This window comes from Nerophis ophidion, linkage group LG14 (genome assembly GCF_033978795.1).
Source record: "Nerophis ophidion isolate RoL-2023_Sa linkage group LG14, RoL_Noph_v1.0, whole genome shotgun sequence".
Taxonomy (NCBI): Eukaryota; Metazoa; Chordata; class Actinopteri; order Syngnathiformes; family Syngnathidae; genus Nerophis; species Nerophis ophidion.
In genome coordinates, this window is record NC_084624.1 from 1783650 (window position 1) to 1809294 (window position 25645).

The 25645-nt window shown below is 41.6% G+C and overlaps 1 protein-coding gene and 1 long non-coding RNA gene across 4 annotated transcripts in view; one reads left to right on the plus strand and one right to left on the minus strand.

Moving 5' to 3' along the window:
• Positions 1 to 8640, minus strand: part of LOC133567931 (uncharacterized) — a 49524-nt gene extending 40884 nt beyond the window's left edge. The window contains exons 1-3 of the long non-coding RNA XR_009809508.1: positions 8227 to 8640; positions 7990 to 8124; positions 7820 to 7906 (exon numbers count right to left, since the gene is read on the minus strand). This is a non-coding gene — a long non-coding RNA (uncharacterized LOC133567931). The remainder of the gene's footprint in view (positions 1 to 7819; positions 7907 to 7989; positions 8125 to 8226) is intronic.
• LOC133567926 (zinc finger protein GLI2-like) overlaps positions 1 to 25645 on the plus strand; it is a 64939-nt gene that overhangs the window by 34047 nt on the left and 5247 nt on the right. For 2 of the 3 annotated variants that reach the window (XM_061919546.1, XM_061919547.1), the window contains exons 3-6: positions 8074 to 8235; positions 13980 to 14093; positions 22512 to 22587; positions 24837 to 24960. In XM_061919546.1, the coding sequence (XP_061775530.1) occupies positions 8074 to 8235; positions 13980 to 14093; positions 22512 to 22587; positions 24837 to 24960 (476 nt within the window). The remainder of the gene's footprint in view (positions 1 to 8073; positions 8236 to 13979; positions 14094 to 22511; positions 22588 to 24836; positions 24961 to 25645) is intronic. The other variant, XM_061919548.1, reaches the window with a different exon arrangement.

Consider the following 25645-nt stretch of genomic DNA (forward strand, 5'->3'; position numbering starts at 1 on the left):
TCAATTAAAACAGTAAAATAGAAATCAAAGTGTATAAAAAACACAGAGGACAACAGAGAACAGAGGACCACACAACTCACGTAGTGTTAAAAGCCAAAGAATAAAAGTGGGTCTTAAGACGAGACTTAAAACACTCCACTGTGGAAGCAGTTTGAACATGGAGCGGCAGAGTGTTCCAGAGCTTAGGGCCGACCACAGAGAAGGCCCTGTCTCCCCTGGTCTTAAGTCTGGTCTTGGGCACCACGAGCTGGAACTGGCTCTCGGACCTCAGAGCGCGCGCAGGGATGTAAATTTGGATGAGGTCCGAGATATATTGAGGTGCCAGTCCATGTAAAGATTTAAAAACAAACAGCAATGTTTTAAAATCAATTCTAAAATGAACAGGGAGCCAGTGCAAACTCTGAAGAATTGGGGTTATATGCTGGCGTTTCCTGGCCCCTGTTAAAAGTCCTGCTGCCGCGTTCTGGACTAACTGCAACCGGGAGAGAGCTTTTTGGCTAATGCCAGCATAAAGTGCATTGCAGTAGTCCAGGTGACTTGAAATAAAAGCATGCACGACTTGTTCAAAAAGGTTAAAAGATAAAAAGGGTTTAACCTTTACTAAAAGACAAAGGTGATAAAAACACGATTTTAAAACGCCATTGACTTGTTTGTCTAGTTTAAAATGGCTGTCTATAGTGACGCCAAGGCTGGTGACTTTGGGACGCACATCATTTTGCAATGGTCCCAAGTCAGTGAGGGCCGGACCAAAAACTAAAATTTCCGTTTTTCCCTCATTCATTATTAAAAAATTCTGGGCTAACCAAGCCTTGATATCACATATAAATATCGGATCGGTAAACACTTACTTTTGACTATAGAAAATGTGTAAAAGTTGCTGGAGAAAGCTATCAGCTCATCAGCATTGTGAACCACTAAACCTTCAATCACTCTGAATTAGGGCTGCAGCTATCGATTATTTTAGCAAACGAGTCTATGGATGAGTTTGTTTGATTATTTGAGTAACCAGATAAAAAACACACTTTATATCTCTTGTCTTAATATATGAATTAAAAATAATCAATAAAATGTTAAGGATAAATACAATCCAAAAATGGAAAAAAAAAAAAAAAAAAAGATATGTGTGTGTATATATATATTATGGGTGTGGGGGAAAATCGATTCGGATATGAATCGAATCGTTTATGTTGTACGATTCAGAATTGATTCTCATTTTTGAAAAATCGTTTTGTTTTTTGTGTGTAAATTAAAATTTTTTTTTTTTTTTTAATCAATCCAGCAAACCACTACACAGCAATACCATAACAATGCAATCCAATTCCAAAACCAAACCTGACCCAGCAACACTCAGAACTGCAATAAACAGAGCAATTGAGAGGAGACACAAACACGACACGGAACAAACCAAAAGTAGTGAAACAAACATGAATATTATCAACAAAAGTATCAATATTAGTTATAATTTCAGCATAGCAGTGATTAAAAATCCCTCACTGACATTATCATTAGACATTTATACAAATAATAAAAAAGAACAATAGTGTCACAGTGGCTTACACTTGCATCGCATCTCATAAGCTTGACAACACACCGTGTCCAATGTTTTCACAAAGATAAAATAAGTCATATTTTTGGTTCGTTTAATAGTTAAAACAAATTTACATTATTGCAATCAGTTGATAAAACATTGTCCTTTACAATTATAAAAGTTTTTTGTTTTTTTTAAATCTACTACTCTGCTAGCAGGTCAGCAGACTGGGGTAGATCCTGCTGAAATCCTACGTATTGAATGAAGACAGAATCGTTTTGAATCAGAAAAATATCGTTTTTGAATCGAGAATCAAATCGAAAAAAATCGATATGTTATGGAATCGTGACCACAAGAATCGATATTGAATCGAACCGTTTGACACCCAAAGAGTCACAGGCCTAATATATATATATATATATATATATAGAAAACATTAATAATAATTTTAAATCATCTAATTAAGACATCAGAGTCACAAAGTCTATTTTAGGGAAAATAGTTAAAAAAAAAAAAGTTTTCTTCTTGCCAAAACTTGATGCACATCATTAACATTGAAATTGCACTTTTAACGTGTGTACATTTATAGAAAAAAGATAAAAAAATCTCAGATGTTCATCGGCAAACAGTTCATGTCATGCACACATCACCTTTTAATATGGTATAGCTCGGTTGGTAGAGCGGCCGTGCCAGCAACTTGAGGGTTGCAGGTTCGATTCCCGCTTCCGCCATCCTAGTCACTGCCGTTGTGTCCTTGGGCAAGACACTTTACCCACCTGCTCCCAGTGCCACCCACACTGGTTTATATGTAAAAAATTAGATATTGGGTTTCACTTTGTAAAGCGCTTTGAGTCACTAGAGAAAAAGCGCTATATAAATATAATTCACTTCACTTCTATTGCTGTAAGCAGGCCGTGTAGTATTAATGTACGTATATTTCAGGGGTCGGCAACCCGTGGCTCCGGAGCCGCATGCGGCTCTTTGATCACTATGATTTGGCTCAGCTGCATACTTGCCGACCGCCCGATTTTTCCGGGAGGTTTCCGGATTTCAGTGCCTTTCCCGGAAATCTCCCGAGAATAATATTCTCAGATTTTCACCCGGACAACAATATGGACGGTAGTGCCTTAAACCAGTGGTCCCCAACCACCGGTAACGGTTTTATTTAAAAAAGAAAAAAAAAAAAGCTTTATTAAATCAACATACAAAACACAATATATACTTACAATTGGTGCACCAACCACAAAAACCTCCCTTTTTCATGACTAAAACGTCCCTTTTTAATGACACAGAAAAAAAAAAAAAAAAAGATTCCCCCCCTCCCGGGCCGCGGGACAAATTATTAAGCGTTGACCGGTCCGCGGATACAAAAAGGTTGGGGACCACTGCCTTAAACTGTCCTCTAGAACATGTCGTCCCGTCTGCTTTTATACCATGCTATCTGAGTGCCGGCCGGTCACGTGCGGTGTGCGGCTAGTGTAGCCCCGCGTGAGTGACTGCAAGGCATAGTTGATCAACAGTCATACAGGTTACACTGAGAGTTGTGATATAAACAACTTTAACACTCTTACTAATATGTGCCACACTGTGAACCCACGCCAAACAAGAATGACAAACGCATTTCGGAAGAACATGTCATTGAAATGTGTTTGTCATTCTTGTTTGGTGTGGGTTCACAGTGTGGCGCATATTAGTAAGAGTGTTAAAGTTGTTTAAATAGGCACCCTCAGTGTGACCTGTATGGCTGTTGAACAAGTATGCCTTGCAGTCACATACGTGTAAATGTAGAAGCCATGTACAACATGTGAATGTGTTGGTAAAATGTTGTGAAAAGGCTGTAGAGGGCGCCAAACTCATTGCCATCATAGTATGCCCTTATTATTGTCGTTTGTGTGGAAAACGGCAGACATTCGAGAAAACAGCTGCTATGAAATTCGGGAGTTTCCCGGAAAAATGGGATAGCTGGCGAATGTGATGTTGTCAAGCGGCATTTAAATAAAACTCGCCGGCCGCACTAATATTACATTGTCATATTAAGGTGCGGCCCATGTGTCTGAGACCCCTGGTTTATACATAGCACAAAGCAACAACAAAAAACTTTGCACGCTTTGTTATTTCATTTTAAATTTCAAAAGAGTTTTGTGGCTCCCATTGTTTTCTTTATTTTGTGAAACGGGTCAAAATGGCTCTTTGAGTGGTAAAGGTTGCCGACCCCTGGTATATTTAAAGTTCTGGGCACTCCATGCCGTCAGTTTTTAAAAAAAAATGCTATGACTTCTTTAAACGATTATTGAAGCAACATAATATAAATCGAAGCTTTGTTTCAAATCCAATTAATCAATTTAATCGTTGCAGCTTTACTTGGTACGGGGGAGGGTAATCATGGTTATGTACTTTGTTTTAAAGCCGAGTAGACATGCGACTTTAAGTTACACTTCCTGTTTTTTACACTTAATGTGTACCGTGTGGAAACTCGTCAGCGCTGTACCGAACTGAACGTTCCGCTACAAAAAAAATATGACTTCAAATAAAAGTACACCCTTACTCTGTGTTCTTTTACGTTTTCATTGGTGCCATCTGTTTTGTTAAGTAGTTGCCAAAATGCTGTCAGCGAGGGTCTGTAGAGTCTCCCACACGGAGATAAGTTTAGTCAGATTTGAGCCACTTCTATGTTAGGTCATGACATGGAAGACATCTGGAGGCAAACACAGGTCTGCTTGTGCATTTCGTTGTTGTTTCCCAGATGGCAATATCAACATTTGCATCAGACAGCTGCCGCTAGTGCTTTAAACACCTAAGTTGTCAAGACTTGGACTATGAGGTGGTTGTTTTCCCGAGAAGTGAACTTGGACCGGAGATAGCGTGAAGGTAGAGGCATCTTTTATTTCAATCAATCAATCAATGTTTACTTATATAGACCTAAATCACTAGTGTCTCAAAGGGCTGCACAAACCACTACGACATCCTCGGTAGGCCCACATAAGGGCAAGGAAAACTCACACCCAGTGGGACGTCGGTGACAATGATGACTATGAGAACCTTGGAGAGGAGGAAAGCAATGGATGTCGAGCGGGTCCAACATGATACTGTGAAAGTTCAATCCATAATGGATCCAACACAGTCGCGAGAGTCCAGTCCAAAGCGGATCCAACACAGCAGCGAGAGTCCCGTTCACAGCGGAGCCAGCAGGAAACCATCCCAAGCGGAGGCGGATCAGCAGCGCAGAGATGTCCCCAGCCGATACACAGGCAAGCAGTACATGGCCACCGGATCGGACCGGACCCCCTCCACAAGGGAGAGTGGGACATAGAAGAAAAAGAAAAGAAACGGCAGATCAACTGGTCTAAAAAGGGAGTCTATTTAAAGGCCAGAGTTTCAAGGTGAGACTTAAATGCTTCTACTGAGGTGGCATCTCGAACTGTTACCGGGAGGGCATTCCAGAGTACTGGAGCCCGAACGGAAAACGCTCTATAGCCCGCAGAATTTTTTTGGGGCTTTGGGAATCACTAATAAGCCGGAGTACTTTAAACGCAGATTCCTTGCCGGGACATATGGTACAATACAATCGGCAAGATAGGATGGAGCTAGACCGTGTAGTATTTTATACGTAAGTAGTAAAACCTTAAAGTCACATCTTAAGTGCACAGGAAGCCAGTGCAGGTGAGCCAGTACAGGCGTAATGTGATCAAACTTTCTTGTTCTTGTCAAAAGTCTAGCAGCCGCATTTTGTACCAACTGTAATCTTTTAATGCTAGACATGGGGAGACCCGAAAATAATACGTTACAGTAGTCGAGGCGAGACGTAACAAACGCATGGATAATGATCTCAGCGTCTTTAGTGGACAGAATGGAGCGAATTTTAGCGATATTACGGAGATGAAAGAAGGCCGTTTTAGTAACGCTTTTAATGTGTGCCTCAAAGGAGAGAGTTGGGTCGAAGATAATACCCAGATTCTTTACCGTGTCGCCTTGTTTAATTGTTTGGTTGTCAAATGTTAGAGTTGTATTATTAAATAGAGTTCGGTGTCTAGCAGGACCGATAATCTTTGAACACTATAACTAAAAACAGGAACAAACAAAAAGCGCGCACGATGGCGGTACAAAAACTGACTAAGGAAACAAAAGACTAGCACTAAGGCAATTAACTATGAACTATAAACAAAAACTTACTTGACATGGAACTGTGAATGAGACATGGATCATTGCAAGGTGCGTAGCAGGTGGTAGACGTGAGAAGGAGGTGATGCCGATTGTATTGTACCATATGTCCCGGCAAGAAATCTGCGTTCAAAAGACTCCGGCTTATTAGTGATTCCTAGAGCTCAAAAAAAGTCTGCGGGCTATAGAGCGTTTTCCGTTCGGGCTCCAGTACTCTGGAATGCCCTCCCGGTAACAGTTTGAGATGCAACCTCAGTAGAAGCATTTAAGTCTCATCTTAAAACTCATTTGTATACTCTAGCCTTTAAATAGACCTCCTTTTTAGACCAGTTGATCTGCCGCTTCTTTTCTTTCTCCTATGTCCCCCCCTCCCTTGTGGAGGGGGTCCGGTCCGATGACCATGGATGAAGTACTGACTGTCCAGAGTCGAGACCCAGGATGGACCGCTCGTCGGGACCCAGGATGGACCGCTCGCCTGTATCGGTTGGGGACATCTCTACGCTGCTGATCCGCTTGAGATGGTTTCCTGTGGACGGGACTCTCGCTGCTGTCTTGGAGCCACTATGGATTGAACTTTCACAGTATCATGTTAGACCCGCTCGACATCCATTGCTTTCGGTCCCCTAGAGGGGGGGGGGGGTTGCCCACATCTGAGGTCCTCTCCAAGGTTTCTCATAGTCAGCATTGTCACTGGCGTCCCACTGGATGTGAATTCTCCCTGCCCACTGGGTGTGAGTTTTCCTTGCCCTTTTGTGGGTTCTTCCGAGGATGTTGTAGTCGTAATGATTTGTGCAGTCCTTTGAGACATTTGTGATTTGGGGCTATATAAATAAACATTGATTGATTGATTGATTGATGTTGCCAGGAAGAAGAACAGACACAGACCGCTTAAATAACAGTGACAACAGGTGCGAGACATGAGGACATGGGAAAACTAATGAGTTGCTATGGAAACAAAACAAACAAGGAAGTGCAAAAACAGGAAACAATGGAGTCTTAAGCAAAACAGAACACAACTAAACAAAACATGATCACAAGACATGACGTAAGTTTAGTTTCTAATTGATGGGGTGACTCACTACTATGGTACCTTGTCAGCTAGTACAACTACAAATTAAACATCAGCTCATTAATTTACCATCATTTTTTTCACCTTGGGACACTGAAATTGAGTGGAGGTGAAAGTATTTCTCCTATTTTTTAGCTGTGATTTTGTGCGTAGGGCTTTTAAAATGAACTAGGTCACGTGTATTTGCTGACTCACCTGTAAGGAATCATTATTTGTTGTTTTTATCATGGGGGTTACTTAAAGCAGGACCAATCGTACTTGAATGAGAAACAAACACTTGGAAATAAATTTGTGCATCGCAGTGAGCATTATTGTACCAAATTATTAAGTGCAGCTCCTGCAAGAATTGTATTGAAGTGTATTTACCGCATTGTAGGTTGATTGGCAACACTAAAATGGTCCCTAGTGTGTGAATGTGAGTGTGAATGTTGTCTGTCTATCTGTGTTGGCCCTGCGATGAGGTGGCGACTTGTCCAGGGTGTACCCTGCCTTCCGCCCGATTTGTAGCTGAGATAGGCGCCAGCGCCCCCCCGCGACCCCGAAAGGGAATAAGCGGTAGAAAATGGATGGATGGATGGATGTTGTAGAAAATATATTACATTATAATCATTTTTGATCAGGGGCCACATGGAGGAAAATTTACGCCCCAAAATCATTGGCACGATAACTTAAAAATAAAGACAACTTCAGATTGTCTTCTTTGTTTAAAAATGGAACAAGCACATTCTGAAAATGTACAAATCATAATGTTGTTGCTTTTTATTTTATTTTACACTTTCATTATTTATACTTGATAAATTATGAGATAATGTTCATCAGTCAACTCATTGGTGTTAATTTTCAATCTATCAAGATACAAAAAATAATATCAAAATCAAATTACAGTGTTATTTATGTAGTTTGCTCATTTTCCTCAACATCATGTGTTGCTGTTTTTTTTTGTTTTTTTTACATATTTAGCATAATCTACAAAGATACAAATAATTGCTACTGCAACATGTAGTAAACACATTTAGTACCAAAGTTTCTTTCATTCAAAAATTTCAACTCATTTTTATACTTACCAAACTCATCCTGCAGGCCGGATAAAACCTGTTTGCGGGCCTGTTCCTGTCCCGTACGTTTGACACCCTTGGTTTAGCTGCAAGAGGCTGTGAAATAGAGCAGAGAAACAGGGCTGTCATTTTTTGTTAAAGTCCAAATTCTAACTTGCTCACTTGGGATCTTGGAAAACCTTTTTTATGGTGTGTTTGGTGTACTTGCAACAGCAGGGGAAAAACTTAAAAGCACCAAAATGACATGTGATGCCTCTCGTCAGTTCGAGGGATGCACCAAAGCGTTTTCCCGCCTGGAAAACCTGAAGATCCACCTGCGGAGCCACACGGGGGAGAAACCATACATCTGTCAGCACCTCGGCTGCTTCAAGGCCTTCAGCAACTCCAGCGACCGCGCCAAGCACCAGCGAACGCACCTGGACACGGTCAGTCTACGGCTCCTCGTTTCTTTCATTTGGAATTCTGCAGAGACAACAACCATCCCTGGAAACAAGCAAGCCAAAGATAAACATGATTTATGTTCTGATTAATTAAATAGAAATAGTACATCGCGTGTGAGTGCTAAGAGATACTATGGAAGTGAATTTAGGACTGTAACAATGGCTTTTACATCACAGCATACCATAGCAACTACAGGGAATTGGTACCTTTCACATTTTAATAGATACAGTAAAAATTCCTGGTACCTGGGAATCGTTATCACTACCACTTTGCCATATGTTTGTGTGGTAATAAATGGTAATTAGTTTGATGATAAAATCTAAACACAATTACTTGATGTTTAGCAGTGAGCTAGTTACCTGGTGTGTATTTTTCTTTACACTTATTAGTAGAAGTACGACAAAAAAAAAACACTTGAGATCCGAATCGCGGTTACTTTTTATTTTGATTGTAAATCAATTCATAATTAAAAAATCGATAAAAAAAAAAAAACGCTTTTCAAAAATCCGTTGTTTTTTAAAATATCTCCACGCTTACTCACTGCGCGTATACATCAGCAGCCAAGAAGAGGTATTGTAACCTGTTTTGAAAAGGTTTTATAATAATATTCTTTAAAAAAAAAAATACAACAAATAATATATAGCAGGAATCGGTTGTAGTTAAGAATCATGTTGAATCAAGAATCAATTCTGAATCGGATCGTCACCCAAAGAATCAGAATCGAATCGTGAGTTGTTTTGTGTCAGATTCGCATCCCTACTTCTGAGTCTCATTTGCAAGTGTCCTCAGTGTTGTAGTCAGGAAGTAGTCTTTGCCATTAAGCTGATGTTGAGTCCTACAAAAGTATTTATACTGAAAGTCAGTGGTTCTTAACCTTGTTGGAGGTACCGAACCCCACCAGTTTCATATGCGCATTCACCGAACCCTTCTTTAGTGAAAAATAAAATGTTTTTTCAAATTCAAGACAAAGTTATATATTTTTGGTAACACTTCAGTATGAGGGACATATTCTAAGTTAAAAAGACTTAATTTAGAGTTATTTGGACACTAGGGGACCATATTCTAAGTAACAAAGACTTAATTAAGAGTTATTTGGTTAGGGTTAGGGTCAGTGTTAGAGGGTTAGGGTTATAATAGGGCCATGCCGAATAAGGCATTAATAAGTACTTAATAATGACTAGTTAAGAGCCAATATTTTACTAATTAGCATGTTAATAAACAAGGCTTCACGGTGGAAGAAGGGTTAGTGCATCTGCCTCACAATACGAAGGTCCTGCAGTCCTGGGTTCAAATCCAGGCTCGGGATCTTTCTGTGTGGAGTTTGCATGTTCTCCCCGTGAATGCGTGGGTTCCCTCCGGGTACTCCGGCTTCCTCCCACTTCCAAAGACATGCACCTGGGGATAGGTTGATTGGCAACACTAAATTGGCCCTAGTGTGTGAATGTGAGTGTGAATGTTGTCTGTCTATCTGTGTTGGCCCTGCGATGAGGTGGCGACTTGTCCAGGGTGTACCCTGCCTTCCGCCCGATTGTAGCTGAGATAGGCGCCAGCGCCCCCCGCGACCCCAAAAGGGAATAAGCTGTAGAAAATGGATGGCTGGATGTTAATAAGCAACTAATTAATGGTGAATATGTTCCCCATACTAAAGTGTGACAATGTTTTTTTTTACTGGTGCACAAAATGAACCGTGCATGAACATCACCTTGTTCAGAAAACAAAATCAACACAGTGCATGAACTTACAACAAATTACACACCTGCAAATCATTCATCTGTTGCCGTACCCGTAATACGTCGATAGGGAGAAGTTTGTATTCATACGATGAGTCGGGTGTGTTTTGACCTCCGCCGAACCCCTGAGGCCGACTCACTGAACCCCTAGGGTTCGATCGAACCCCGGTTAAGAACCACTGCAGTAAGTAGTGTACTTATTACACACTATCAGTTTGATTGTAACATGCATCTTTGTTGCAGTTTTCATTACTAAATTTGAAGATGTTGAAATCGCTATGTAAAATAGCTATTACTAATCAATAGCATGTCCATGACAAATTCAAGGTAAATTAGCATCAAACTAGCACATTTTGAAAATTGGAGCCTTGCTTCTGAGCTTTCTTTGTTGGCAACTGAGAAAAAGACTCCTATTTTACATTGTTAGACCTGTTAAAGAAAAGATGGTTGAAGTGGATAATTTGTTTAGAAAATAATGTATGATACTTATGTATGGTATGAAGCACCTTTCTGACGATAACTTGCAAACTGAAAGAGTAAAAACAAATAGGTGCTTGTTACCACAAACATATTTTGTTTTGTTTAAAAAAAAAAAAAAAAAAAAAGAATATATATATATTATTTTTTTTTTAAGGTGCCATATGTAACAATGTGGCCTGAAATGGTACTGCAACCACCGTCAAAATTTTTTAGTCCCCTCCCTCTCTCCCTGACGGAGGTTTCCAGGTACGCAGCCGAATCCATCTCCATCGACTGGGCTACTCCAAGGAACTTCAACTTTTACTGCGTCTTACTAGGGGTTGCGGTGCTGGGACCATAATAGCTGAACAGAAAATAATTTTGTCAATAACAAATCTCGAACCAACACATTTTACACAGAAATTAAGCTATTTTCAGGAAGAAGTATGTCATGCCTGCGTACAATATCACAACAAATAGAAATAATATGGGTATTGTCTGTACTACCAGAAAACAAAGACTAAAACAAACTACAACCAATGCCAGCAATGGATATACAGGTGAAAATAAGTAGAATGTCACATGTATTTGTTGATGTCGAACCCCAAAATGCAGAGATGGAGGCAGGCATGGTATATGAAAACCTGATTTAATTAAATCTACACAAGAACAAACAGAAAACACGCATGTGGGCGGGATAACAAACTAAGAGAGCTAGCACTGGGAGCTAGAAAAACAAAAAGGAACTTTAGCATGGAAGCTAGAGGATAACAAACAGAAAAACTGGAAATAGCTAATGGCTAACAAAAATAGCTCACCGCTACGACAACCAGGACAAGATGTAGCACGACAGGTAACAGCTGAAATGATGCCAGACACGACAGGTAGCAAAGACACCAGAGTGACATGAGGCAACGACAATACAAGTCCGAATGACAATACAATGATCCAGCAACTGACACAAGAAAAAGCGGGTACAAATAGGAGCAGGCTGATTGGCAACAGGTGTGGCCAGGTGCCAATCAGCCGCAGCTGAGGAGGAACACAGCACTCAGGGAACAAGACAGGAAGCTGACAAAATAAGAGCACTAGACAGGAGATACTAAACACAGAATAAACAGACAAATGCAGAGGAAACAACTAAAACATAGACAAACTGTCAGGGGAAAGCCTGACATAGAGCATGCTTAGCAGCCTAATGAATGATTGGTTGGCATGGAAAATCCCAACATTACCTAGAAGCAGTCTGCTATCAATACGCCTGTTTGCATGCCAAGTGCTTAAGCTTAAACCGAATTTGACGTCGCATGCAACAAACGCATTTAAATATAGTACCGTTTGATTTTATGTGAATTGTATATCCCCAGTAAAATCAGTGCCGAACGCTCTAATAGCAATCCCCTAGATACATTGTGAATGTGCCTCCAAGGTAACAGCAAAATAAGTGGACATAATAGGCAATGGAGACACACATAACATTTTTGATGGAGTTGTAATCCAGTGAAGAATGATAACAACTTTAGGCCTCATAAAAAATTTGACAAAAAAACTTGTCTGTCCTTTCAAATGATCTTTTGGAAACATCCGAGATATACATTGATCGGATACTTCTCAAATAGGGCGTGCGGGGCTTTATTGGAGGCTTTATTTCTGTTGGAACGATACACAAGCCTCCAGCTAGGTGACTAATCAACAGGTTGCCTGTCTTATATGTTACAAACAGAGTTAATAAACAGAAATTGTTTAAATTCTTAAAAAATGTTATTTCAGGGTTTTTTTTATTCATCTATTTATTTGTATGCAGAATGCTGGTGCCAGCAATTCATACAGTGACTTGTACCGATAGATAAATATGGTCCAGTTCTCAATAGCATGTCGATTTAGGGCGGGGGTGTGTGAAAGAAAATAATAAACACACGTAAACTCAACTTTTGTCTCTCTTTCTGTCCTTTAGCCTTCTGATGAAAGGTAAAACCTTTTTTTTTAAGTGTGCTTTCCGTTGTTGTTTGTGTCAATTTCATCCTGAATAGGCAGGAGTGCACGTCATGAACAAGTCTAGTCTTCTAGATCAGTGGTTCTCAAATGGGGGTACGTGTACCCCAGGGGGTACTTGAAGGTATGCCAAGGGGTACGTGAGATTTTTCAAAAATATTCTAAAAAAAAAGCAACAATTCAAAAATCCTTTATAAATATATTTATTGAATAATACTTCAACAAAATATGAATGTAAGTTTATAAACTGTGAAAAGAAATACAACAATGCAATATTCAGTGTTGACAGCTAGATTTTTTGTGGACATGTTCCGTAAATATTGATGTTAAAGATTTTTTTTTTGTGTGAATGTTTAGAATTAAGTTCATGAATTCAGATGGATCTCTATTACAATCCCCAAAGAGGGCACTTTAAGTTGATGATTACTTCTGTGTGTAGAAATCTTTATTTATACTTGAATCACTTGTTTATTTTACAACACGTTTTCAGTTATTTTTATATCTTTGTTTCCAAATAGTTCAAGAAAGACCACTACAAATGAGCAATATTTTGCACTGTTATACAATTTAATAAATCAGAAACTGATGACATAGTGCTGTATTTTACTTCTTTATCTCTTTTTTTCAACCAAAAATGCTTTGCTCTGATTAGGGGGTACTCGAATTAAAAAAATGTTCACAGGGGGTACATCACTAAAAACAAGTTTGAGAACCACTGTTCTAGATTGTAGTGCAGGGGTCGGGAACCTTTTTGGCTGAGAGAGCCATGAAAGCCGAATATTTTAAAATGTATTTCCGTGACAGCCATATCATTTTTTTTTTTTAACACTGAATACAACTAAGTGAATTATATTTATATAGCGCTTTTCTCTAGTGACTCAAAGCGCTTTACATAGTGAAACCCAATATCTAAGTTACATTTAAACCAGTGTGGGTGGCACTGGGAGCAGGTGGGTAAAGTGTCTTGCCCAAGGACACAACGGCAGTGACTAGGATGGCGGAAGTGGGAATCGAACCTGCAACCCTCAAGTTGCTGGCACGGCCACTCTACCAACCGAGCTATACCGCCCCACTAAATGCATGCATTTTTAAGTAACACCAACATTTTTGGAGTATAATAAGTCTCTCATTGTTTTTAATAACAGTTATTCTGGAGCTAACCAATAATAAATAAAATACATCTGACCAATAATGCGACTTCTTCAACTGGTGCGGTAGAAAACGGACAAATGGATTAAAATGCATTAGAATGTTTTAGCGCCCCCCGCGATCCCAAAGGGAATAAGCGGTAAAAAAAGGATGAATGTTTTATATTTTGAACGTTAATTTTAACACTGCGATTACCAGCGGAATTATTCATTACTTATCCTGTTAAGTCATTTCAGCTAAGATTCATCTGAGAGCCAGATGCAGTCATTAAAAGAGCCACAGCTGGCTCGAGAGCCATAGGTTTCCTACCCCTGTTGTAGTGTACGGAACTTGCATGCCGAGAGACCATCTTTTTTTTTTTCTTTAATCTTCATCCCTTTGTTGCGTTTTGTTGGCAGAAGCCGTACAGCTGCCAGATCCCGGGCTGCACCAAGCGCTACACTGACCCCAGCTCACTGCGGAAACACGTCAAGAGTCACTCTTCCAAAGGCGTCCAGAAGCAAGAGTCCAAGGTACGACACGGTCTCTTCCAGAAAGCTAAAAGTTGCTTTTTGCCATCAAAGAAGTCCGATTATGCAAAACCAACTTTTCTTACCTATTGGGACCTGTTTTTGTGTAGTTGTGATCTCCATCCATCCATCCATTTTCTACCGCTTATTCCCTTTCGGGGTCGCGGGGGGTGCTGGCGCCTATCTCAGCTACAATCGGGCGGAAGGCAGGGTACACCCTGGACAAGTCGCCACCTCATCGCAGAGTTGTGATCTCTATAAGTCCCAAAAAATTGAAATCAAATCATGGGGGCGAAGCGCAGATATTTATAAAACAATCTTGCCTTCCTTCCGACAGCACGTTGGATGAGGGGTTAGTGCGTCTGCCTCACAATACAAAGGTCCTGAGTTCAAAACCGGGCTCGGGATCTTTCTGTGTGGAGTTTGCATGTTCTCCCCGGGACTGCGTGGGTTCCCTTCCGGGTACTCCGGCTTCCTCCCACCTGCAAAAACATGCACCTGGGGATAGGTTGATTGGCAACACTAATTTGGTCCTAGTGTGTGAATGTGAGTGTGAATGTTGTCTGTCTATCTGTGTTGGCCCTGCGATGAGGTGGCGACTTGTCCAGGGTGTACCCCGCTTTCTGTAGCTGAGATAGGCTACAACACCCCCCGCGGCCCTGACAGGGACAAACGGTAGGAAATGGATGGAATGTAAATGTAAATTTTATTTTGAAATGAGGATATCCCGGCTGAACTACTGTTCTCAGTTATAGAGGTTTTCGAAAATAACATGATATATCCGGTGGCCATGTACTGCTTGGCTGTGTATCGGCTGGGGACATCTCTGTGCTGCTGATCCGCCTCCGCTTGGGATGGTTTCCTGCTGGCTCCGCTGTGAACGGGACTCTCGCTGCTGTGTTGGATCCGCTTTGGACTGGACTCTCGCGACTGTGTTGGATCCATTATGGATTGAACTTTCACAATATCATGTTGGACCCGCTCGACATCCATTGCTTTCCTCCTCTCCAAGGTTCTCATAGTCATCATTGTCACCGATGCCCCACTGGGTGTGAGTTTTCCTTGCCCTTATGTGGGCCTACCGAGGATGTCGTGGTGGTCTGTGCAGCCCTTTGAGACACTAGTGATTTAGGGCTATATAAGTAAACATTGATTGATTGATTGATTGATAATACCTTTTGACATATCAGGGCCATTTAATGATGACTTGACTTGAAATTATTTCATATGGCTTCTTTAAATAACATAATAAATATTATATATATTTTAAGATACCTTAATTTTTGAATCAAGTATATGTGTGTTTGTTCTCTCTAAACCAGGGGTCACCAACATGGTAGCCCGTAAGGACTTGATGAGTAGCCCGCTGGCCTGTTCTAAAAATAGCTCAAATAGCAGCACTTACCAGTGAGCTGCCTCTAATTTTTAAATTTCATTTATTTACTAGCAAGCTGGTCTCGCTTTGCTCGACATTTTTAATTCTAAGAGACAAAACTTAAATAGAATTTGAAAATCCAAGGGAATATTTTAAAGACTTGGTCTTCACTTGTTTAAATAAATTCATTTAATTTTTTACTTTTCTTCTTATAACTTTCAGAAAGACAATTTTAGAGAAAAAAATACAACCTTAAAAATTATTTTAGGATTTCTAAACACATATACCTTTTTACCTTTTAAATTCCCTCCTCTTCTTTCCTGACAATTTAAATGAATGTTCAAGTATTTTTTTTTTTTTATTGTAAAGAATAATAAATACAGTTTAATTTAATTCTTCATTTTAGCTTCTGTTTTTTCGACGAAGAATATTTGTGAAATATATCTTCAAACTTATTATGAATAAAATAAAAAAAAAATATTCTGGCAAATCTACAAAATCTGTAGAATCAAATTTAAATCTTATTTCAAAGTGGATTTTAACCTATTTAAAACATGTCATCAAAATTGTAAAATTAATCTTAATCAGGAAAAATTACTAATGATGTTCCATAATTTCTTTTTTTAATTTTTTGAAAAAGATTCGAATTAGCTCATTTTTCTCTTCATTTTTTCCGGTTGTATTTTGAATTTTAAAGAGTCGAAATTGAAGATAAACTATGTTTCAAAATTTAATTTTCATTTTTTTCGTGTTTTCTCTTTTAAACCGTTCAATTAAGTGTTTTTTTCATCATTTATTCTCTACAAAAAAATCTTCCGTAAAAGGAAAAAAAATGTACGACGGAATGACAGACAAAAATACCCATTTTTTTTTTTATATATATATAGATTTGAGCAAATTGGCTATTTCTGGCAATTTATTTAAGTGTGTATCAAACTGGTAGCCCTTTGCATTAATCAGTACCCAAGAAGTAGCTCTTGGTTTCAAAAAGGTTGGTGACCCCTGATCTAAACACTAACACAGGTGTTTAGAGCAGAAGGAACACAAGCCACGTTCTTACGGCATAGCTCGGTTGGTAGAGTGGCCGTGCCAGCAACTTGAGGGTTGCAGGTTCGATTCCCGCTTGTGCCATCCTAGTTACTGCCGTTGTGTCCTTGGGCAAGACACTTTACCCACCTGCTCCCAGTGCCACCCACACTGGTTTAAATGTAACTTAGATATTGGGTGTCACTATGTAAAGCGCTTTGAGTCATTTGAGAAAAGCGCTATATAAATATAATTCACTTCACTTCACTTCTTACAATTAGGTTTAAAAAACCTTAAATAGTATGTCATCATGTCCTTCAAAGACGGCATTGGAAAAAAATATTATTTTTAGCATCTTAAAAATTACATTGCTACCAAAACCCATCCATCAATCCATTTTCTACTGCTTATTCCCTTTTGGGGTCGCGGGGGGCGCTGGTGCCTATCTCAGCTACATTCGGGCGGAAGGTGGCGTACACCTTGGACAAGTCGCCACCTCATCACAGGGCCAACACAGATAGACAGACAACATTCACACACTAGGGCCAATTTAGTGTTGCCAATCAACCTATCCCCAGGTGCATGTCTTTGGAGGTGGGAGGAAGCCGGAGTACGGGAAGGACATGCAAACTCCACACAGAAAGATTGGGCTTGAACCCTGAATACTCAGGACCTTCGTATAGTGAGGCAGACGCACTAACCCCTCTCCCACCGTGAAGCCCTGTTACCAAAACCACCTCACTTTATTGATTAATCAGTTGTGTTTAAACACAATGTATACCTTTTTAAAAAAAAAGCACAATAACTGCATATATTTAAAGAGTAAGGACAGGTTTTAAGTCTATTTTGAAATGTTTGAAACAAGGCTGTGAAATGCTTGTCCCTTACAGAGGACAAAAATGCATTACTTAACTAAGTCTAAGGACTTCTTGGCAAGACTAATTTGGAGTTTGGACACCTTCACTAACCCACAAAGGAGTCTAAAGAAACCAGTGGTGATTCCGGCCCGTGTTTGTGCGAGGAAGCCGTGTTTTGCGCAGCAGGACCAGAAAAGTTAGCTCTGATCTAGTCGGATAAAATGTGCAGTGCAACACATTTTGCATTGTTCATTGTTCCCTGCTATCTGGACGGGTTTGTTTTCCTTGGAGGAGAGCGACACAGAGGCTTTGTTGCCTTTAAACACAAACACGTGTGCTCGCGTGTTTGTGACGCTGCAGTCACAGCTGGAAATATGAATTTCATTAACGAGTTGCCTCAGTTTATGGAGATGCTGAATGAGTTTCAAACTGTACACAACCACGTGAGAAGTCCAAATGTGGTGTCACTGACTTGCGTTTCCCAACAATTTGGGCTGTGGCGTGTTTATATTAGCCACAAACTGTCAACAGGGTACTAAGCACTTAGGTAAACTATGAAACCTGCCTGGTTTAAGACCAGGGCTCGAACCAGAGAGCGTGAGAGTTCTAAGCATCGAGCTGAAAAGCCCGAGCTATCTACTTGATGTCCACAACAGGAAGTGAGGTATATCAACATACTCTCATACAACCACTTAGGCTAGCCTGGGGTGGTTTGTAGTTCTACTACATTCCACTGCGGTATAGCGCAACCTTAGTGTCCTGGGCATGATGTTAAAGTGCATCCGGCAATCGAGGCTCCTCTATGGGGTCTTGGGGCAGTAGGAGGTTAAACCCCTTTACTACTGTTACCCCAGGTGGCCTTTGGCAAAGGACTAGTACCTGACTGCCCCCTAGCCAGGGATACGGTGAAGACCTCGGAGCAGGCGGAGGACGATATATTTTAAGAACTACCACAATGGCTGCGATAGCGGGAGAAGGCTGCAGCAGAAAAGGGTCCACAGTCATCTTGGACTCAGTCCCACTGGACCCTGACCCAATTCTGTCAAAGATCGTGGGGTGACTGTCTGTGCACCAGTCTTCCTACGTTAAACAAAGTCATGCACAGGCATCCTCCATAAAGGGAAACATCCCTACCTGGAGGATCATCATACTCGGTCCAGTGACCGCCGATGATGAGCACAACTTTAAGAATGGAACCTAATCTGTTCTATAACTACCACATTTTCCTATAGCAGGGGTCGGCAACCCGCATGCGGCTCTTTGGCAACTCTGATGCGGCTCAGCTGCACAATCGCCGACCCCCCAGATTGTTGCGGGGAGATTCCGGAATTCAATGCCTCTCCCGAACATCACCCGGAGTCAACGTTCTCCAATTTTCACTCGGACTACAATATTAAGGGCGTGCCGTGATGATATTACTCTTAACATCCTCTTGAACGTCATCGCGCCCGCCATTCATGGAATGCTATTTGGGTCCTTTGAACGTCATCACGCCCGACATTCACGGAATGCTATTTGCGTGCCGACCGGACACATGCATTTCGCTGCTTCTATCGGCACATGTATGAGATTGCAGGGCATGCTGGGTGACACAGAGTACACTGTCGGTTGTGATAGAAACAACTTTAACACTCCTACTAATATGCGTCACATTGTGAACCCACACAAAAGAAGAATGACAAACACATTTCGGGAGAAAATCCTCACAGTAACACAACATAAACACAACACAACAAATACCCAGAATCATTTGCATCCATGACAATTCCTGACTATGTTATACACCCCGCGAGCACCAAACCCCCTCCCCTCCCTGCGTGGTTGATGTGGGCGGGGTTTGGTGTTTTTGTCTCTCTGTCTAATCCCCCTCTTATCCCCACAATTTCCCCCTCTGTCTTCCTTTTTTTCTCTTTCCATCCCCTCCTGCTCCGGCCCGGCTGCACCAAATGATAATATGAATACATTTAATAAAGTCAAATTCAAATAAGGCAACAAGAGAAGTATCCTACACTTCTCTTTTGTAAAGTAAATCTGAACAGCAGATATGGGCATCTACATCAACTATATGATTTGCCTAAGAAGCTGGACAGGACAAAAAAAAAAAAAAAAAAGAGAAGTGCTGAGAAGTGGTTCCAGAGCCCTTGCTCTGCGTCGAACTGAGTCCGACTATATCCAGCCGGAATTTCTCGACTTCGCGCACTAGCTCAGGCTCTTTCCCCCCCAGTGACGTGACGTTCCACGTCCCAAGAGCTAGCTTCTGTAGCCGAGGATCGGACCGCCAAGTGCCCTGCCTTCGGCTGCCGCCCAGCTCACATTGCACCCGACCTCTATGGCCCCTGCTATGGGTGGTGAGCCCATTGGAGGGGTGACCCACGTTGCCTCTTCGGGCTGTGCCCGGCCGGGCCCCATGGGAACAGGCCCGGCCACCAGGCGCTCGCCATCGTGCCCAAGTCCGAGTCCATGGTTCTCGCCCGGAAAAGGGTGGAATGCCATCTCCGGGTTGGGGAGGAGACCCTGCCCCAAGTGGAGGAGTTCAAGTACCTAGGAGTCTTGTTCACAAGTGAGGGAAGAGTGGATCGTGAGATCGACAGGCGGATCGGTGCGGCGTCTTCAGTAATGCGGACGTTGTACCGATCCGTTGTGGTAAAGAAGGAGCTGAGCCGGAAGGCAAAGCTCTCAATTTACCGGTCGATCTACGTTCCCATCCTCACCTATGGTCATGAGCTTTGGGTCATGACCGAAAGGATAAGATCACGGGTACAAGCGGCCGAAGTGAGTTTCCTCCGCCGGGTGGCGGGGCTCTCCCTTAGAGATAGGGTGAGAAGCTCTGCCATCCGGGAGGAACTCAAAGTAAAGCCGCTGCTCCTTCACATCGAGAGGAGCCAGATGAGGTGGTTCGGGCATCTGGTCAGGATGCCACCTGAACGCCTCCCTAGGGAGGTGTTTAGGGCACGTCCAACCGGTAGGAGGCCACGGGGAAGACCCAGGACACGTTGGGAAGACTATGTCTCCCGGCTGGCCTGGGAACGCCTCGGGATCCCCCGGGAAGAGCTAGACGAAGTGGCTGGGGAGAGGGAAGTCTGGGTTTCCCTGCTTAGGCTGTTGCCCCCGCGACCCGACCTCGGATAAGCGGAAGATGATGGATGGATGATGGATGGAAAAAAGAGAAGTGTCCGAAAATGTCAATGTAAACTTGTGCATTTATTGAAGATGTAATGACAGCCATCTCTCCAGTGCCATTACCTGACATGCAGACCCATATTATTAATGAATGTGTATGATTTCTTAAGGCAGTCGTCCTCATAAATATCTTTGTCATGAATTGATTAATGTGGACCCCGACTTAAACAAGTTGAAAAACTTATTCGGGTGTTACCATTTAGTGGTTAATTGTACGGAATATGTACTGTACTGTGCAATCTACTAATAAAAGATTCTATCAGTCAATCAATCATCATCTTGCCCAATGCAGATTTGTGATTCATTACTGAATATGACTTTCATCCAGTCTGTCTATAGTCTATGATTGCTTAGCCTGTTGGAACCTTGTTTTTTAACGTTTAACTGTTAATAAAAAAATTCATTTGGCTTTTCTGTCTTTAAATCCCATTTCCTTGATGGGTTTTTTTACAGTTCGGTCACGGGCGGTGACTCCAGTTTCCGCCTATTTATTCTTATTTATTTTGCTGAGCATTTTCATGTTATTTTAGGTAGAGATGTCCGATAGTATCGGACTGCCGATATTATCGGCCCAAAAATGCTTTAAAATGTGATATCGGAAATTTTCGGTATGGGTTTCAAAAAGTAAAATGTATGACTTTTTGAAACGCCGCTGTACGGAGTGGTACCGCTGTGTACACGGACGTAGGGAGAAGTACAGAGCGCCGTGAACCTTAAAGGCACTGCCTTTGCGTGCCGGCCCAATCACATAATATCTACAGCTTTTCACACACACACACAAGTGAATGCAACGCATACTTGTTCAACAGCCATACAGGTCACACTGAGGGTGACCGTATAAACAACTTTAACACTGTTACAAATATTCGCCACACTGTGAACCAACACCAAACAAGAATGACAAACACATTTCGGGAGAACATCCGCACCGTAACACAACAGAACAAATACCCAGAAACCCTTGCAGCACTAACTCTTCCTGAACGCTACAATATACAGCCCTCGCTGCCCCTACCCCCAGCAACCTCCTCATGTTCTCTCAGAGAAAGGATATCCTGAATTCCAAGCTGCTGCTTTGAGGCATGTTAAAAAAAATAATGCACTTTGTGACTTCAATAATAAATATGGCAGTGCCATGTTGGCATTTTTTTTTCCATAACTTGAGTTGATTTATTTTGGAAAACCTTGTTACATTGTTTAATGCATCCAGCGGGGCATCACAACAAAATTAGGCGTAATAATGTGTTAATTCTGTGACTGTATATTTCGGTATCGGTTGATATCGGAATCGGTCATTAAGAGTTGGTCAATATCGGCAAAAAAAAGCCATTATCGGACATCTCTAATTTTAGGTTTTCTGTCTTGACGTTTTGATGTTTTCCTTAGTCTACCAGTATGCCGGCCTTTCTATGCTGTTTGTACTTGGTCCATATTTTAGACACAAACTGACTGTGAACAATCGACATGTTTTGCAACATTGCGTGATGATATAACTTCCTGAAGAAGTTTGATAGTCCTCTCCTTTGTTTCAATTGACATCTTGTGTCGGAGCCACGATTCATGTCAATCCACCTGGTCCAAGGTGTGAACACCCCTTTTTAACTGCAGATAATAATAATAATAATGAATTGTTAAATGTGATGCAGGTGTTAGTTTTGGCAATTAATATTTACAGTGTGATTCCATCATTATTTGAATTAGAATTGAGTGATTCTATACTTTTCACTTTGCTTGCTATAAAAAGAAAACTGACTGACTACTACAGTTTATATAACTGATATATTTTAGTGTTTCTTAATGCCAGAATGTTGCCATTTGAAATTATATTAGTTTTGTGTAATGTCTGTTGTCTGCTTTTTTTCTACAAAATAACACAAAACTGACTAACCATCCTCCAATGGTTGTATGACCCCCAACAACTAGTCCTCTACAGGCAGTTTTCAGTGGAACGCACTCATGACCATTTCTTTGTCATTCTCACAGATTCACGTGCACCCGTTGGCAGGATCGGACCTACTCAGAGGATCATCGGCTCTTACGGTTTTAGACAACTTTGCAGGTAAGCAGGGATGAAAGCAACAGGGAGTTGGGCTTGCCGTCCTCGACTGTGGACCTATATTGAACATTTGTGACGCACTTTAATTGCTGTCAAAGTGTAAAAAGAATTTGAACACTGCTAATAGTAAAAGATTGAAACTTAATTCCTATACTGCTCGTTTCATGGGCTTTTTTTTAAATGATAGTGTTTACATATGTGCACTCATGCATACAATCCATCCATCCATCCATTTTCTACCGCTTATTCCCTTTCGGGGTCACGGGGGGCGCTGGCGCCTATCTCAGCTACAATCGGGCGGAAGGCAGGGTACACCCTGGACAAGTCGCCACCTCATCGCAGGGCCAACACAGATAGACAGACAACATTCACACTCACATTCACACACTAGAGCCAATTTAGTGTTGCCAATCAACCTATCCCCAGGTGCATGTCTTTGGAAGTGGGAGGAAGCCGGAGTACCCGGAGGGAACCCACGCATTCACGGGGAGAACATGCAAACTCCACACAGAAAGATCCCGAGCCTGGATTTGAACCCAGGACTGCAGGAACTTCGTTTTGTGAGGCAGACGCACTAACCCCTCTGCCACCGTGAAGCCCATGCATACAATCACTTTTCATCAAACATATATTAACGTTGCTGTGCTAAAGAAGCCACTTGTCTAGAGTGTACGCTGCCTTCCTCCCGAATGCAGCGGATATAGGCTCCAGCACCCCCCGTGACCCCAAAAGGGACAAGCGGTAGGAAATGGATGGATGGATATATATAAACGTTGTTGACCTAGGGGAAACTAGGCAACACATAGCACACTGACAAAGCTTGACTTATTGTTACTATAACAATCTACAAGGTTAATATAGTTGGCTTCTCTTTCTTCCCCTCCATTCATCTGCTTTATTTTGTATTTCAAGTTATCATTACATATATGTATTGTTGCATTTTAAACAATTGTATTGTTGTTGTAAATCATTGTTATCATTCATTATCAATAGCGCTATTTGTATTGGTATTTGCGTTGCTCTATTGGTAGTGTAATAATGTTCATTGTCATTTCTGTATTATTAATATTTGTTTCAGTTACTGCTTCATTGCTATCATTTTTACCATCATATTTGTACATATCATATTGGCTGATGTTGTTTTACAGTTGTTGTTAGTGTTGTGTTTGCTGTTGTTGTTGTCTCTCTGTCTTGTCACCTCAATTTCCCCCTCTGTCTTCCTTTTTTTTCTCTTTCTATCTCCTCCTGCTCCGGCAAAACACTATATATATATTTTTTAAATATAGTGTGGTGGTATTACAGAAAGTTTACTAGAAAATTACAGAAATATCAAGTTCTACACAGGATAAATCTCCAACCGTAGGTTACTAGCCCGACGATCACACGGCCTCTTCTGCGATTGGTCAGCCTGCCACCCCTCGCCAGACAGGAAGGAACTAGAGATGTCCGATAATGGCTTTTTTGCCTATATCCGATATTGTCCAAATTACCGATTCCGAATATTAACATATTATTATGCCTAATTTTGTTGTGATGCCCCACTGGATACATTAACAAGGTTCTCCAAAATAAATCAACTCAAGTTAAGGAAAAAAATGCCAACATGGCACTTCCATAGTTATTATTGAAGTCACAAAGTGCATTATATTTTTAACATGCCTCAAAACAGCAGCTTGGAATTTGGGATATGCTCTCCCTGAGAGAGCATGAGGAGGTTGGTGGGGGCGGAGGGTTAGCGGGGGGTGTATATTGTAGCGTCCCGGAAGAGTTGGTGCTGCAAGGGGTTCTGGGTATTTGTTCTGTTGTGTTAATGTTGTGTTACGGTGCGGGTGTTCTCCTGAAATGTGTTTGTCATTCTTGTTTGGTGTGGGTTGACAGTGTGGCGCATATTTGTAACAGTGTTAAAGTTGTTTATACGGCCACCCTCAGTGTGACCTGTATGGCTGTTGACCAAGTATGAATTGCATTCACTTGTGTGTGTGAAAAGCCGTAGATATTATGTGTCTGGGCCACCACGCAAAAGCAGTGCCTTTAAGGTTTATTAGCGCTCTGTACTTCTCCCTACGTCCATGTACACAGTGGCGTTTTAAAAAGTCCTAAATTTTATTTTTTTAAACCGATACCGAAAATTTCCGATATTACATTTTAAAGCATTTATTGGCCGATAATATCGGCAGTCCGATATTATTGAACACCTCTAGAAAGAACACAAGCCACTTTCTTAATGCATTCATCAACGTGTGTCCTTTCAGGTGCGTATACAAATGGGAGCAGCTCGGACCAAGAGCACTCCTCAGCACAGAGCTGCCATCAAAGCGTAGAGGGAGGCTTCCACGCCGCGGACCCGCTAACAAACACAGCTTGTATAAGGACAGGGTAAGTGACCAACGGTCTTAAGTAAATCAATCAATCAATGTTTACTTATATAGCCCTAAATCACTAGTGTCTCAAAGGGCTGCACAAACCACTACGACATCCTCGGTAGGCCCACATAAGGGCAAGGAAAACTCACACCCAGTGGGACGTCGGTGACAATGATGACTATGAGAACATGATACTGTGAAAGATCAATCCATAATGGATCCAACACAGTCGCGAGAGTCCAGTCCAAAGCGGATCCAACACAGCAGCGAGAGTCCCGTTCACAGCGGAGCCAGCAGGAAACCATCCCAAGAGGAGGCTGATCAGCAGCGCAGAGATGTCCCCAGCCGATACACAGGCGAGCAGTACATGACCACCGGATCGGACCGGACTCCCTCCACAAAGGAGAGTGGGACATAGAAGAAAAAGAAAAGAAACGGCAGATCAACTGGTCTGAAAAGGGAGTCTATTTAAAGGCTAGAGCATACAAATGAGTTTTTAGTTGAGACTTAAATGCTTCTACTGAGGTAGCATCTCGAACTGTTACCGGGAGGGCATTCCAGAGTACTGGAGCCCGAAATGAAAAAGCTCTACAGCCCGCAGACTTTTTTTGGGCTTTGGGGATCACTAATAAGCCGGAGTCCTTTGAACGCAGATTTCTTGCCGGGACATATGGTACAATACAATCGGCAAGATAGGC